Source organism: Ambystoma mexicanum, chromosome 3q, assembly GCF_040938575.1.
Source record: "Ambystoma mexicanum isolate Mex_15411 chromosome 3q, UKY_AmexF1_1, whole genome shotgun sequence".
Lineage (NCBI taxonomy): Eukaryota > Metazoa > Chordata > Amphibia > Caudata > Ambystomatidae > Ambystoma > Ambystoma mexicanum.
The window spans coordinates 270,849,749-270,866,034 of record NC_090926.1 but is presented as its reverse complement, the minus strand read 5'-3'; the positions used below and the strand labels follow the sequence as shown (position 1 = coordinate 270,866,034).

The window sequence follows — 16,286 nt, the reverse complement described above, 5'->3', positions numbered from 1 at the left end:
CAGTGGGATTACTTCCTGCAAGGTCACCATACGAAACTTTTGGGGTTTGACAAACTTGTTCGCTGGGCGCAGATCTAATACAGGGCGCATGGTTAAGTCCTTTTTGGGTACAAGGAAGTACACTGAATAAATACCTTCTGTTACCTGAGATAGGGGGACAGCCTCTATAGCTTCTTTTTCAGTAGCTCTTCTACTTCTTGTAGAAGAATGGTGAGGTGTTCCGGTGTCATGCGTCGGTTCCGTGGGGTCTGTAATTTGGGGAACCGTTGAATTCGATGCAGTATTCGTGGGCTATGGTGGATAATACCCAGCGGTCTGACGATATTCCCTCCCATGCTGAAAGGAACGATGTTAGCCGGCTCCCAACCGGTGATGCATGGGAGGGGACCCGAATCTTCGGGTCATTTGTTGGTATTGGGCGTGGAACCTTTGGGGCTGGAGCCGCGAGCTCTTCCCCTGCCACGGCGTTGGCCTCTTTGACTGAACTGGGTGTTGTTACCCTGGTTAGAGGGCCAGTTGGTAGCAGAGTAAAAATGCTGTTGGTTTTCCTGCTGGCGTTGGCAACGAAAGGAGCGTCTATTGCCATAGCCGCGTCTGTTAGGGGGCCTAGAAATTTGGTCAAGAGTTTTGATGGTAACAAACTCTTTCTTCGCATGCTCTAGGGCCTCATCAACTGCTTTCCCAAACAGATGTGTTTCTTCTATGGGCTTATTTATCAGGGAAGCCTGGGTTTCCGGCTTAAATCCCGAATTGCGCAGCCAGACATGGCGTTTGAGAAGTGTTCCCTGGACCAGGGAACGGCCAGCCGTCTCTGCGGCATCTAAGGAGTTCTTTACGATGCCCTGGTTTACAAGAGTTCCATCTGAGATTGTAGGTAACAGGAGTGAACGCAGGGGTTCTGGTGCGTCCTCTGCTTCGCTGCGCAGCTTGCTCCACTGTGCATCTGCGTAGCTAGCTAGTAGGGAATTGTTATTTGCAATCCTAGTTGAAAAGGCGGCGGACGTCGTGATTCTCTTCCCAAGTGCGTAGAGCTTTTTGCCCTCTTTGTCAGGTGGTGCCTCACTAGTGGATAGTGGTACCCCTGCTCTTTCCCTTGTATTAGTAACTACGAGGGAGTCCGGAATAGAATGGCCTCTGATGTACAACGGGTCAGAGGGCAAAGGGCTGAAGAGCTTTTCTATCCGAGGGTTGACCCCTCTGACTAAGGCAGGATTGGAAAGGGAAGGAGTTATTCTTCTCTTTATAGAAGCTAGGAGCGGAATAGACTGACTAACAGGGGCTTTTTCTTTAATAACTTTCTCTACAAAGTCTATGTCAGGAAGAGTCTCCCCTGTGTCTATTTCAAACTGCGCTGCTGCCTTGCGCAATAGTGCATTAAGTGAAGGTTGGCCATCTATGGGAGAGGTGTTTCCAATAGGTGAATCCTTGGGAGGAGAAGGGTGAAAGACATCAGGGTCTGAATGCACTGATGGGGATTGCCAAGGCTGCGAGGTAGCTGTATCTTCTTCGAAAGCTCCTGCACTAGTGTAAGTGTTCTTCAAACCCCTCTTCCTCATGTTCTTCCTCTCCACCCAAACACTCATCATCCTCCTGGAGGTATTGCTCCTCTTCCGTGAGCTCATATACGTCTGTAGAAGGGGGAAGCAGCCTAGGAATTTTGACCCTAGGGTCATCCTGGGGCCATTCTCTTAGTCTTTTGGGTGTGGGTGGGTTTTGGTTTCCCAAAAACCTTTCCATTTTCTCCATTCAAGAATGGAGTCTTTCAAGGGTCTCAAGGGGGACCCCTGAATAGTCTAGAGGGGGGAAATCAGTGTTTTCACCTTCAGAACGCTTAGAACGCTCCCACACCGTCGAAGAAAGGTTTCCGTCGCCATCTGAAAAGCCCTCCGGTAGTTCCGAAGTGCCCTTAGATGAAAGGGGCACTTCCTGGCTACTCTTATGCTTTTTCGGCGTTTCTATAGCTTTTTGTGCGGTATTCGACGTTTGTTTCATCGTCCGCTTACGTGTGTCTTCGGAAACAATTCTCGCCAGGCTCTCGACAACGAGTTTGTCAGTAGAGGACTCTAGTGTCGACGTTGCCTGCGTTACGCGTTGTTCCTCGACGGCCGCTCTATTGAGCATTACGTCGGATGATTTTGGGGTAGCGCCCGTGTTTGATGAAAGCCCAATCGCTGGTCGCGGCTGCGTTTGCGGGTGGGGCTTGAGACCCTTACAGTCTGAGGTAGACGCCGGAGTGCCCTGCGTCCCCTTCGGCGCTGATGGATCCTTCGTCTTCGACGAAGAAGAGCTGTGGGTTGTGTGCTTAGGCCTATGGGGTCTGGGTGCGTCCTTGTCGCCGGGGTGTTCATCCCCATGAGCAGGGCGTGAGCCGAGCCCGTCGGGGCCGGGGACGGACGTCGAGGAGCGCGAGTGCTCCTTCTGGGGGTTAATGGCTTCCGTAACGGACGTCGAGTTATCACCCTCCTCGTCACTTTCTGTAACAGCGGCGGCGGGTGAGGAAACTGACTTCGACATAGCGTAGTCCGCCCACCTCTTAACTTTTCGTTCTTTAAGAGTTCTTGGTTTCAAGAACTTACAGGCCGCGCAGCTGTCCTCCTTATGATCGAGGGGCAAGCAACGATTACAGAGCTTGTGTTTGTCCTTCCAAGTGTATTTGCCCCTACAGCGTGGGCAAAACTTAAAAGGTGTCCTCTCCATAGCTGAGGCAATAATAACTGGTGATAACAACCCCAAGGGAAAGATAGGGGAGAAAGAAAGACATTCTCAAAGAGAAGATAAAAGTTCGAACCCCCACTCTCCCTACTGTATGTTGGCCGGCGAGGCCAGGCCACGTGTTCGGCAGCGCCGAAGGATCTCCTCCGTCTCTTCCCCTCCGTCGAAAACTTTCTCGGCAGAGAAACAGCTTCACAGCTAACGTCGAGGGGAGGGATCTTTAACAATATAAGTATAATTAAGGACCGAGGTCCGTAGTAAGTATTTGAAATGTCTCTCTAGGAGCTCCGCGTAAGGCGACCAGAAGCTGGGCGGAAAAAAACAATCTGAGGGACCTCGACGCGTGAGGGATTATGGGTACAACGCACGTCACTATAGGGATAGTATTACAGACACGCCTTGTCGACGTCCCCTTTTCGACTACGAAAAACAAAATGCAATACTCCGCAGTGACCACTGGATGTCTGACCTATGCACAGCATGTGATTCTAAGCAGATTAACAAACATCAGATATATATATATATATATAATAAACCATTTGTTTATATGTTTTATTATTTATTTATTGCATTTGATAATATGCCCAAACCCAAAAGGTACCACGGCGTAGGTTACACGGTTACTGTAAAAGCTTTCTGGTTACATGGGAAGTAAGGACAGTGAGAATAACAAAATTGACAACATTGCAGCACAGGTACATAGTGCAGGGAAGGAAATGGGCTTACCATAGTTACACTAGAGTGGTGAGCAGGGCACTAATCAATGTATTTGAGAAGTGGGCAGATTATAATTAGTTGAATAGCCAGTTTTTTAGCAGTTTCTTGAAGTGTGTGTGGGAAGGCTCATTGCTTATGTTTAGTGGAAGAGTGTTCCTAATTCTAGGAGCTGCCATAGGAAAACTGGAACTACCTGCCCTTGAAGTCTTCAAGTGGGGTATGAGTAGATGCGTGCTTGAGTTTTGCATATAATCAACTTGTGATTTTTACAAAGACGAGTGGGTACGTTGTGAATTTATCTTCATAAATTTAGAAGTATATGCAATGAAAAGGAACATGATTATTCTGTTTGTTTCGACCTTCCCTCCTTTATGTTACACTTTCCTTCATTTTGTCAAATGCGATTGTCAGAAGCTTTGTTCTCAAAATAGTCCATTTGATCTTTTCTCCCGACACTAATCTGTTCCACCAAATGTCTTCATCTAAAACTGAGGCCGGCATCCCAAGAGGCGAAAAATAGGTGCTTCTTTCTTGACAGACCGCCTTGCAGTGTAGCAGCAAATGCTTCAAATTTTCAGATCCTTTAATGATTTGCATAGTCTGCATTCTGTAGATGAAGCCTGGAGTCTAATGTTGAGAATTTCACGTGTAGGCATTAGATTCAGAGGAGCTCTCAAAAGTGTGTGCATTAGTTTTTTGTCTGGAAATTTCGAACAATATGGCGAAAGTACCTTCAGTTGGTTAAAAGTTGGGGGCAGAGGTCTGGTCAATTTGTTAGCTTGGGCCTTGTCGACTGTATTAATCCAATCCATGAGGTCCATTTTTCTTTTTATTCTGTGGGGGTTTCCGATCAGTTCTTCTTCAGTGTAGGCTATTTCATCCAATTTTGCTTTTTGTTTTTGCGACGATTTTTTTAAGATGTTAAGACAGCCAGTTGTAAGCTCTTCTGCTATCAACTTGATTATCGAAAAGGTTTCCGGCATGATGATTTTTCTATAAATTTGCATTGCGTTCTGCTCTACTGCTGCGAGTAGGGATTGCAGCCCTAACTCGCGCCTGATGTTTGCAATTGCGGCTGAGTTTGGTAGGCCCAGAACTGAGCGCCATAGTAAGCCTTCGAGTTTAGCCCAGATTGCGGTCGGCATTGATAGGGTTGCGCCCATTCCGTACGTTAGGGCCGGGACAACTTTGCCTCTGTAGAATTGGATTACAGGCTCCAGAGAGAATTTAGCATATCTCTTATCGATTGATCTCATCTGGGCTGCTAAATTCCTGGTTTTGCCCCATAGCATTGATTGCATGGTTGTCTCCTGTACTGAATTGTCTATTGTTACTCCCAAATATTTGTAGCTTTCGACGGTTTCAATCTTTGTATTTTCTAGGAACCATCCTCTATGACGTTTCTTGTGGGACTTATTTTTCGCTAGGATCAGGATTTTTGTTTTGGATTTGTTGATTTCCAAGTTATTGGATTTTATATAGTTTGCCAAGTTGGTCAATTGGTGCTGTAATCCAATCTCTTTCTGATCTAGCAGAATTAAGTCATCCGCATACAGCAGGCGAGATGTGTTCGTGTTGCCTATTTTCGGCGGAAAGGCTCGGACTGAGCTTTCAGTGTTCTTAAAGTCTCCGAGAAAGCTGATTAAGAGTGCTGGTGCTAAAGGGAATCCTTGTTTCACCCCGCGCTCTGCTAATCGGAGGTACCTGGTTGTGGCTTTTTGAGTGAGGCAATGATTAAGTTAAGTAGGGGCTTTTTGGCCGATGCATTTATGTGTGCTGGTGAGCGTTTGTGAAGAATTCTCTCTTGTATAGGTAACCAGTGTACCTCTCTCCTAGTCTGAGATATGGTCCCTTCTTTTTTTTTTATTCCAAGTGCTGCTATTAGTGCTTTATTTGCAATAATTGCAATTTGATTAGGTTCTTCTTGGTGGTGCCTAACAATAGTATGTTACAATAATCTAACATAGTCAGAATAAGGGCTTTTGCTAGAGTAATGTATATATAACCATTGTCCACAAACCCTGTGGAGGCTGTAGACATAAGACCTCAAGTGTACCAAAATAGATTGAAAAAGGAGGCCACTACCCAGTTTTAAACGAAATTAGAGACAATGAAAAAGTGATGCAAAAGCAAAAAGGAAACTATTGCAAAATTGTACAAGAAACAGCCAAGGGGCTTGTCGAACTATCAAAGCAGAAGTGCTTTTCACTAGTTCGAATCTGCTCCCCAAAACACTATGCTGATGCTCTTAGCATAAAAGATCAATATTTACAGCATAGAAATTACAGCTCATACTGGTTGTTCTGTGCCTGGCGGTGTATATTCTCAAACATAAAACATCCATTTGGCTCTTTCCCATTAACTTAAACTGTAGAATAGTTTAGTTTGGTGTAAACTGACAATTTAGAATGGTTTTCTTCTGGGATTGTAAACCTATTGCCAACCCCTAAAGTATATGAAATACAAAATACTATCAATTGCATGACAATACACCCGGACACCTTATTGCTAAAAAATGAAGGTTCCAGCATTGGTACCTGAAAGTTGACGTCAGCTCCATTGTTCACCAGAAGCTCCAGGCAGAGGGCCCCATTAGTCGAAACAGCTGCAAAGTGCAAAGGAGTGAAGCCCTTCTCGTTGGGCTGGTTGACATTGGCGCCGTAGTTCACCAGTTCATTTGCCACTGCATCTTGGCCCATGTAACAGGCAATGTGAAGGGCCGTGTTCCCAAATGAGTTGGGCTCATCAATCTAAGAAAGAGGCAGACAGCAAAAGGTAGAACAGTAAAATTTCAAAACATAAAAGTATATCACATTACAAGAAGAATCAGTGCTCCAGATAAGATTTGGAACTAGGAATATGTTACTCCCTATTTTTCAAAGTTGGGAGTAAAGTGTTTACGGTAAAACTAAGTCCAATTCTCAATGGGAGCATTTTATAAGCAAGCAAAAATAGGTTTTAACAGTAAAAACAAAAATATTTTTGTAATAATGATTTCTTTGCACCTAATTATGCATGCACATTAAAAGATAAAGGTTTACTTCTTCTGATCAGATAGGAACAATAGTAGTTCTTCCTTTGGTACTATGTGCACTACTAGTCGAAACACATACATAGAGCTGTGTGGGTGAAAGCAGAGGCATAAGGTTCTACGTGTCAGTTCCCTATTTTTTATTGGGAGTATTTTTACTCCCCATTTTTATTTTTTGGGAGTATTTGACTATTTTTATTGATTAAAAGTGGCTAATACACTGCTTATCTGTGGGGCTGGGAGCAAACAAACACAGAAAATCTGAACTAAAGTAAAAAAAAAACTAAAATACACATTTAAAATAAATAATTATTCGCCTTACTTGGCATACCACTTCTTTTCCAAAGAACTTCTCCATAAATGTTATGTGGGCAGATTATCTAATTGTATCCTCAAATATTCCCTGTTCAACAGTGCTATTCTTTACTGCATCCCTACTTTCTCCGCTTCATGCAGCCTTAGAATGTTTACTTGAAAATTCTACTTTTTTATTCTAAAGTTTTAGATGTAAGATTGTGTTTTTCTTACATTTATCAATTAACTTTTAAGCATTATCTGTTTCACACACAATATTCTAATTAAAGCTTAGTACACCTTAAGTAATCAACCTTTTCTAAAAATCAAATAAATTGCCAATACACTGTTTTGTACAGCCTACAAGGCTAACAACCTACAGAAAGTTGTCAATATGGTTCAATTAATGCCTTTGACACAACAGTAATTTCGTGAGAGTTGGAAAACACATCCTTGCGATCGCTAGCCTGGTATCAGGGCTTTCAGTACAGTCAAGGTAGAAATATTACTCAAAAAGTGCAGAATTATTCATGTTTAAATAAAAGAACTGCATTACTCACCGTGGCATTTCTGATGATTGCATCTGCTTAGATGCACATGCTGTGAATATAGTCCGACATCAGTGGAAATCATAGAATATTGCATCATTCTTTCGAAGATTGAAAGGGGATGTCGACATGTGCGTGACTAACACTATCCCTAATGTGACGCGTAGTGTACCCAAAATCCGTCACGCGTCGAGGTCCCTCTGGTTGTATTTTTTTTGCCGTGAGGGAGCCTTATAGTCAGCGTAAGCAAGTACATAAGAGAGAAGGTGCAAGAATTCCATGTTCCTTCTACTCCACTAGAGGAGGAAGGGTGGGTGCATGTGAATCTGAGCAGATACAATCGTCAGAAATGCTATTACGGTGAGTAATGCATGTCTTCTGATGCTTGTGGAACTGCTTAGAATCAAATGCTGTGCATAGATTGGTGAGCAGTACCCGGAGATGGTGGTGGGATGTGAGAAGGAACAGTATCAAAGAGAGAGTGATCATAAAATGTTAATAATGACATTATGGGTAGACACATATGAGGGGGGCGATAAATACTATAACATAAGAGTGGAAATGAATACCAATTTGAACAGAATCTCCTGGCATAAAACGAACATCGAGAAAGTAAACATACTATTCCAGGCAGATTTTGAAAATAATGTGTATGCCCAAAAAAAATAAATGTATTCAAGGGCTCGTTGAGGTGGAAGTCCGACGACACCTTGGGCATGAAGGAGGGGTGCGTCCTCAGCACCACCCTCGTCTCATGAAAAGTCAAGTATGGAGGCTTGCAAGATAGGGCCTGAATCTCTCCCACTCGTCGTGCAGAGGTGATGGCCACGAGGAACGCTGTCTTCCATGACAGGAACTTCAAAGGCGCCGAATGCATAGGCTCGAATGGGGCTCCCATGAGCCTGGTCAGCACCACATTAAGCTCCCACGCCGGGGCAGGAGCCTTCACCGGCGGGAATGATCGGACTAGTCCCTTCATAAATTCCTTCACCAGGCGATGAGACCACAAGGACGCCCGTCCCGTAGTCCTGGTATATCGGGAGATGGCAGCCAGATGTATTTTTATGGAGGCGTGAGCCAGTCCAGCTTCGTCAGCGACAGTAGGTACGGCAGCACTTGAGGGGCCGTAATCCGCAGAGGGCTAATCTTCTGTGCACGGCACCAGACAGAGAACCTCTTCCCTTTATGACCGTAACACTTGAGAGTTTAGGACGCTCTGGCCTTTGCAAGGACCACTCTGCAATCAGCCGGGATATCGTACCCTCCAAACTCTAGTGCTGCAGGAGCCAGGCCTACAAGTTCAGCGACTGTGGGTCGTGATGGAGAATGGAGGGAAGATCCGCATCTGCCAGCAGCCTCACTGGCAGGCACGTTGACAAGTCCAGAAGGTCCGGGAACCAGATCTGCATCGGCCACGCCGGTGTGACGAGGATCATCCTGCACCTGGACTTCTTGAGCTGGTTGATGTGGAGGAGCAGCAACGGCAATGGAGGGAACGCTTATAGAAACAGGCCGTCCCAAGGGAACGAGAAAGCATCGCCCATGCTCCTCGGCTGTGGGAACCTGCTGGCCAACCTCTGTCACCGTCGCGAACAGGTCGATCTGGGGCTTGCCCCATCGTTGGAAGAGTCGATCCACTTGATCCTGGTGCAGTTCCCACTCGTGGCACGAGCGCAGCTCCCTGCTGAGTGAGTCGGCAATGGTGTTTTTTATTCCTGCCAGGTGGAAGGGAACCAGAACCATCTCCTGGGCGACGGCCCAGTGCCACAGATCCTGGGCCTCCTTGGATAGGGCTGGGGATCTGGTGCCTCCTTGCTTCTGTATATAGAACATCATGGTGGTGTTGTCGGTGAAGATCCTCACCACTTTGCCCTTGAGGGATGGAAGGAACGACTTGAGAGCCCAGAACACTGCTCGGAGCTCCAGAATGTTGATGTGGAGAGACCTCTCCTCCAGGAGTCAAAGGCCTCTTGCGTGGAGGTCTCCGGTGTGGGCCCCCCAACCCTCCAGAGAGGCGTCCGTCGTCACCGTCTCCTGAAACGCCGGGATTTGAAATTCCGTGCCTGTCGTGAGGTGAGCACGGATGCCCCACCATAAGATCGCCCGACGGAACTCCTCGTCGAGAGGGATCCTGTCCTCGAAACAGCCCGTCGCCTGAAACCAGCGGGCGTCGAGGAACTCCTGTAGCGGACGCATCCGAAGTCTGCAAAGGGGTACAAGATAGATGCATGAGGACAGCATCCCGAGGAGGGACTTGATGGACCTCACCCTGGCCACGTCCGTGGCTAGCAGGCGCCGCCCCTTGCCCTGGATGGGCTTGGTCCTCTCCTCTGAAGTGGAGGCCAATTGCCCCACTGTATCGAGCTTTGTTCCCAGAAACAGTGCCATCTGCGATGGAACTAGGTGGGATTTGGGGTAGTTGATGGCGAACCCCAGCTCCGTGAGCAACTGGACGGTCCTCGCCGTGTGTTCGACGGCAAGTTCCCTTGTCCTTGCCTGGATTAGCCAGTCGTCAACGTGGATCCCCTGCAGGCGCAGCCGCGCCGCCACTGGTGCCAGGCACTTGGTAAAAACCCTGGGTGCCGACTTTAATCCGAACGGTAGGGCTCTGAATTGGTAGTGGCGTCCCTGAACCACGAACCTGAGGAACTTCCTGTGCCTTTTTAGAATAGGGATGTGGAAGTAAGCATCCTCCAGGTCCAAAGACGACAGGAAGTCACCTTCCTCCAGCTGTCTCAGCACGTGCTGGAGGGTGACCATCCTGAATGACTGCGCCTTGATGTACTTGTTTAAGCGACGCAGGTCCACGATGGGGCGCCAACCGCCTGTCTTCTTCCTGACGAGGAAGTACCTTGAGTACACCCCGGAGCCCCGGAGCCTTCTGGGGACGAGCTCGATGGCACCTTTCTTGAGCATTGCCCTTACCTCCAACAGCAGTTGAGGGACGTGATTTTCCTTCCTGGCAATGGGAGGAATGCGAGGGCACTTGTTTAGGAATTTCCAGCGAATGTCCGTTGGCCAGGGTGTCCAACACCCAACGGTCGGTGGAGATGGACTCCCACACGCTGACGAACTTAGTCAGCCGGCCTCCCACGGGGTGCTTTGGTCGGGGCCCGACAACACGGCTGGGTCAGTCTTGCTTGGAGGCGGCCTTGCCGCCTTGGCCTCCTTGACGACGACGGCGGGATCCCCCTTGCTTGCCACGACCTCTGTAGGCCTCCTGGGAAGAGGAGCGGGGCGCCTGGCGGTAAATGGAGGAGCCACCGCTGCAACGTTTGGAGGCACCCTGTCTGCCTCCGGAGCGCCGAAATGGGCGTCGCTGTTGAAGCACCCCTAAGGCCAGGGCCGTCTCCGAGTCGGTCTTGATGGCCTGTAGACAATCGTCCACCGCCTTACCAAAGAGGTTGTTGCCGTCGAACGGCATTTCCAACACTCTGGTCTGGACGTCCTGGCGAAAGTCTGTCGCCTTAAGCCATCCTCGTCGTCGGAGGCAAACTCTGTTGCCCAGTTGGCGAAATCCGGTATCGGCAATGTCTATTGCCATCGTTATGGCGTGATCCGAAGCCACCTCGCCTTCCTGCAGAATTTCTAGGGCCTCCACCCTCTTGTCAGGTAGGAAGTCTAGCAGGGGAGCTATCTTGAACCCGAGCTCCCTGTCGTAGCAGGCCACGATCGCTAAGGCATTGGCCGCTTTAATAGTCGTTGCCACCGACGACGAGATGACTCGTCGTCCCATGGAGTCCAACTTCTTGCCCTCGCTGTCCGGCGGGGAAATGGAAGTTGAAGCCGCCGCACCCGCTGCCGCCTTCTTAGCCTCTGCCGAGACGACAAGAGTCCGGCGTGGGCTGGGCCCTGAGGCACAAGGGGGCAGCTTTGGGGACTCGGTACTTCTTCTCGTACCTGTCCCTCTTGGCGGGTGCCATGGAAGGGTTCTTGAGGACAGCAAGCCCCTCGTTCCAGATGTCGTCGAGCCAAGGCACCGTGAGGGCGGTCTTCCTCTTGGCCTCTCGTCGTTGGTACAGAAACCCTTCCTTTTTTTGTTCTTCAGGGCAGAGCTGGAAGAGCTTGGATGCCCTGGTTATCATGGCGTGGAAAGCGCCAATTTCGTCGGTTGGGGAAGCCAGCAAGGGGGGGGGGGGGGGGGGTGATGACGGGATGTCCGCTGTGTCATCGCCGCCGTCATCGTCCGTCCCCGTCGCTGTGTCCGTCGCCGTATCCTCTCTAGGATCCGGCAAGGACGAGGGGTCCACAGGCACGAAGGGCGGAGCGGGGTGGTGTCATGATCTCTGCTTCCAAAAGATCAGGACTTGCCCAACTCCCTTGGAAGCAGACCCATAACCCCGGTTCCGAGTGCCAGCCAGTCCCAATTGGGACCTTTTGGACCCTGTCCTGGCGCCAGTGGCACCAGGCTCATAAAGATGTCCAGTCCCAGCACTGGAAGCGCAGGGCTCATAATGCTTGGGTGGACTTACCTGCAGCAGACCATGCTGCTTACTTACCTGCCAGTTGAGCCCCTGATCCTCTTCTGTTTGGGACTACTTTTCCTGTTGGGTGGGGCAGGAGCCACTCCCTAGGTTCAGAACACTGGAACTCTTCTGGAAAGCAGGAACTCTTTTCTTACCTAGGCGAGGCTGTGGAAGGAGACACCTAAGCACTACAGGAGGCTATTTAAACCACACCCGATGGATGAATCTTGCTTTGCGTTATTCTGCATTCTCTGCAGCAGAACGCTCATCGTGTCTTCAGCTTCTGATCCTGGGCCTAAGGGAACAAAGGCTTATCATCCTGGAATCCAGTCTTCAGCAGCACCTGTAAAGACAAAGAAAGAACAGATTAGCACTACGGTCTTCAGTGGCAGCGCATCTCTTACCTGGTCCATCGGCTGCCTCGCGCAGCATTCCGGCATCTGAAAGACAAAGGCTTACCTACTCTTCGCATGCTCCGGAGGTCTTTGCACTGCATTCCGGCATCTGAAAGACAAAGGCTTACCTACTCTTCGCATGCTCCGGAGGTCTTTGCACTGCATTCCGGCATCTGAAAGACAAAAGCTTACCAGCTCTTCGCACGCTCCGGAGGTCTTCGGCGCTGCATCCCGCATCTGAAAGACAAAAGAAGGTGCGTTTAAAGACATTGGGCAACTTTATTACTCACGTGCCATTACTCCTTCCCACACCGAATCCAGTGGGTATTCCAGCACCCTTCAGCTTCTCTAAAGCTCCGAACTTGTACCTGCAAGATAAAAGGGACAGTTAGTGCGCATCGTGAAGCAGGCTACAAGCGCTTACTTACGTGCTTCCAGGCGCTTCTATACCTCACGCGGGTTCGATCCTCAATTCTCTTGAGCCTGCCATCCGCCATCGCCGGAACCCTGCAAAACAAGAGATATCATTACAAAAGACTTTTAAGACATTTGAAGTGCCCAGAACTTACCGTTCGTGCAGTTAACGACGGACAGCAGTCCTCTGAGGTCAAGAGGCCTGCACCCTTATCCAGTGAAGAAACTGGTTACGGCACCCTGCCCCGAGGCAGATGGAGAGCTCGGCGTTCACTTCCCTAAGGTGAGGGCGTTAACCTTTGGGGTTCTACAGGAGAAGAGAAAGGGAAGAGGAGAGAGGCACCCAATAACCCCAGTTCATTAATCCCATATTTTCTATCTGCAGACATCTTACTCTTCGAGTCAGACATACAGTGCACAGAGGTCCAGCCCAAAGAGCCAACCGTGTGTTACACATCACCTTTGAAGATACGGCATTCACCCAGTCAAGACCGGCGCCTCTGCGGGAATCAGGTGAGCGTTACAGGTGGACTCTCCTCCGCTTGTTTGGAGGGCTTCCCGACGGGCCCGGTTCTGGATCCTCCGTAGGGGTCTGTGGTAATCTCGTCCTTATCTCGGTACATAAGGATTGGATTGCCAACAAAATGGCCGCCGAGCTATCCTGGGGCTCGGGTAATGGCTGCGACGGACGGGATGGCTGTTCCACAGGGCCCTATACGTCGCCATCTTCGATCACGTCAGCGGGGACCGTCCCCTGGGATCGAACCTTCTCAAACCTCTCGTTGAGGCCTATGAACCTCTCGTTGAGGCCCTTCTCGGCTTCCACCAGCTCCTCCTCAGAGGCTGATTCCGAGTCTGTAATGGCCACCACCCCCCCCCCTTTTTCCACCGGGGGGCTTCACGGGGGTCTTAACGATGGGCTGGAAAGAGGACTCCCTCCACTGTGGCAGGGATACTCTGGGCCCAGAGGCCGTTTCCACTGGCGTAGTCTCAATCGGCTTCGCCAGGGTCGCTGCGACCACTTCGACAGAGGCCTTTGCCGGATGGATCAAAGCCCTCGCCACCTTAGGTGCGTCCTGGGCCTTCGTCCTTGGGGGGAGGGTCAGCGCTTCGCTCCCCCTTCGAGATCGATCGGGTCCGCTCCAGCGGCTTACCCGGGTTCTCGGACTTCCTCTTCCCCGAACCAGCGCCCTGCCTGGCAGCCGAAGAGCCCGACTTTTCGGTGCTCCCAGTGCCCGCAGACTTGCGGTGCTTGGCCTTCTGTTGGGCCCCCGTTGCCGGGGAGCCCTCACAGGACTTAGAAGCCCGCTCAGACTTTTTCTTCGCCTTCTCACCTGCTGTGCCCTTCTCTAGCCAGGCGGCGAGGCGGGAACGACGATCTTGTTTGGTCCGTTCCGAAAAGGTTCTTGCAGAATGCACAGTCCTTCTCCACGTGCGTCTTGTCCTCATGAAGACAGTAGAGACAACGCAAGTGCTCGTCCTCCATGAAAACGTTCTGCAATCCGCATCCAGGGCAGCACCTGAACAGCTTGGATCCGGGCGTCGAGCTTCCCTTGTCCTGGGCCATGTCCGTTGAGGTAGGCCGCAGATCTTCCGGAATCCTCCAAGAAGTGTAAACTCGACGAAAACTTCACCCTTGAGGGGCGTAGAATAATTCCGAAACGGGTCCCCGTTATCAGAGGTAGAAACGGTGGAGCTTGAGGCTCGATTAAACCGAAATAAATGAGAAAATCTCCTGAAAAAGTGCGAAAACGCAGCAAAAACTCGAGAGCTAAAGCACGAGGGCTCCCAACACTTGAGCGTGCGGTAAAAATCTGAAGATGGCTGCCAGAGGCGGGGCTTAGGGAGAGGGCAGTCATTGGCTGGGGGCAGTATGACTCAGAGATCAGTTACTACTAAGAAAGACAAATCAGAAACGAAACGGATACTGATTTTTTCTTTACCGAGGATTCCCAGCCTGACGACAGGGAATATTCATGAGCATGTGAATCCATGTCAGACCCCATGCTGGAGAATATGTCGAAACATAGAAGATCAGTAGATATGACAATGCATTACTTACCGTAAAAGCATTTCTGATGGTTGTATCTGCTTAGAGATTCACATGCTGTGCATAGGTCCGACATCCAGTGGTCACTGCGGAGTATTGCATTTTGTTTTTCGTAGTCGAAAAGGGGACGTCGACAAGGCGTGTCTGTAACACTATCCCTATAGTGACGTGTGTTGTACCCACAATCCCTCACGCGTCGAGGTCCCTCTGTTTGTATTTTTCTGCCCTGAGGGAGCCTTCTAGACGTAAGTGAGTACAGAAAAGAGAGAAATATAGAAAAGGATGTCTATGTTCCTTCCATCCAAGCGGGGAGGAAGGGTGGGCGCATGTCAATCTAAGCAGATACAACCATCAGAAATGCTTTTACGGTAAGTAATGCATTGTCTTCTGATGTTTGTTAATCTGCTTAGAATCACATGCTGTGCATAGACTAGCGAGCAGTACCCGGAGTAGGCGGTGGGTTATGAGAAGGAACAGTAGAGAAAAGATGTCTTAATACTGCCTGTCCCACCTGGGAGTCAGATCTAGAGTGTGCATCTAGACAGTAGTGTTTTGTAAAGGTGTGCAAGGAACTCCAGGTAGCCGCTTTGCAGATGGACTCAAGGGGAACATTTGCAATGAATGCTATGGACGCCCTCGTGCCTCGAGTAGAATGTGCTCTTGGCCTAAAGGGCAGTTCTCTCTTAGCAAGAGTATAGCAGAGAGTGATGCATTGAACAATCCATCTAGAAATAGTGGACTTTGAAACTGCATCCCCTTCTCTTCCTGCTGCCACCGAGACGAAGAACTGATTAGTCTTCCTCAGTGGTCTGGTTCTTTCCATGTAGAACATGACCGCTCTGCGGACATCTAGTGTGTGCAGAGTCCTTTCTCCCAAGTTGGAAGGATTTTGAAAGAACGCTGGTAGTTCTATAGACTGGTTTACGTGGAATTTTGAGATGAATTTCGGAGCAAACCTTGGGTGAGTGCGTAGAACCACTTTATCTTTGTGAACTGTAACAAAGGGGTCTAGAACAGAAAGAGCCTGTAGTTCACTTACTCTCCTGATGGAGGTGATAGCTATTAGAAAAGCAGTCTTAAGAGTGAGGTCCTTAAGAGATGCTTTGTGCATGGGTTCAAATGGTGAGCCCATGAGTTTGGTAAGTACCACGTTAAGGTCCCATCCGGGAGCTGGGTCAGCTATTGGGGGGTGTATTCTCTTTACTCCCTCCATGAAGGCCTTTATAACAGGGATCTTCCACCACGACACTTTGAGTTGGGAAGTGGTGTATGCAGAAAGTGCCGCTAGGTGGACTTTAATGGAATTGAACACTAGACCTGAATCCAATAAATGGGTCAGGTATAGAATAATATGTGTGGGAGAGCAGTCAATTGGGTTGATGCTCTTTCCTCTGCACCAAATGACAAATCTCTTCCATTTGCTAGAATAGCAGTGGCGAGTGTTAGGTTTTCTGGCTTCCCTGAGGATGTCCATGCGTCTCTGTGGGAGCTGTAGATGTCCAAATTCTATGATCTCAGGAGCCAGGCTGCTAAGTTCATGTTCTGGGGGCATGGATGCAGAGTCCTGCCCCTGTCTTGTGACAGCATGTTGTACGGGCAGTGGAGTTTCACTGGGGGAGATAGAGACATCTCCATCAAGTGAGCGAACCATGGCTGTCG

General features: G+C 49.3%; 1 protein-coding gene across 3 annotated transcripts in view; it reads right to left on the bottom strand.

Annotated features, from left to right (window-relative positions):
• ANKRD52 (ankyrin repeat domain 52) overlaps nucleotides 1-16,286 on the bottom strand; it is a 1,656,133-nt gene that overhangs the window by 1,298,591 nt on the left and 341,256 nt on the right. For all 3 annotated transcript variants that reach the window (XM_069653745.1, XM_069653746.1, XM_069653747.1), the window contains one exon: nucleotides 5,967-6,179. In XM_069653745.1, coding sequence (XP_069509846.1) covers nucleotides 5,967-6,179 — 213 coding nt within the window. The remainder of the gene's footprint in view (nucleotides 1-5,966; nucleotides 6,180-16,286) is intronic.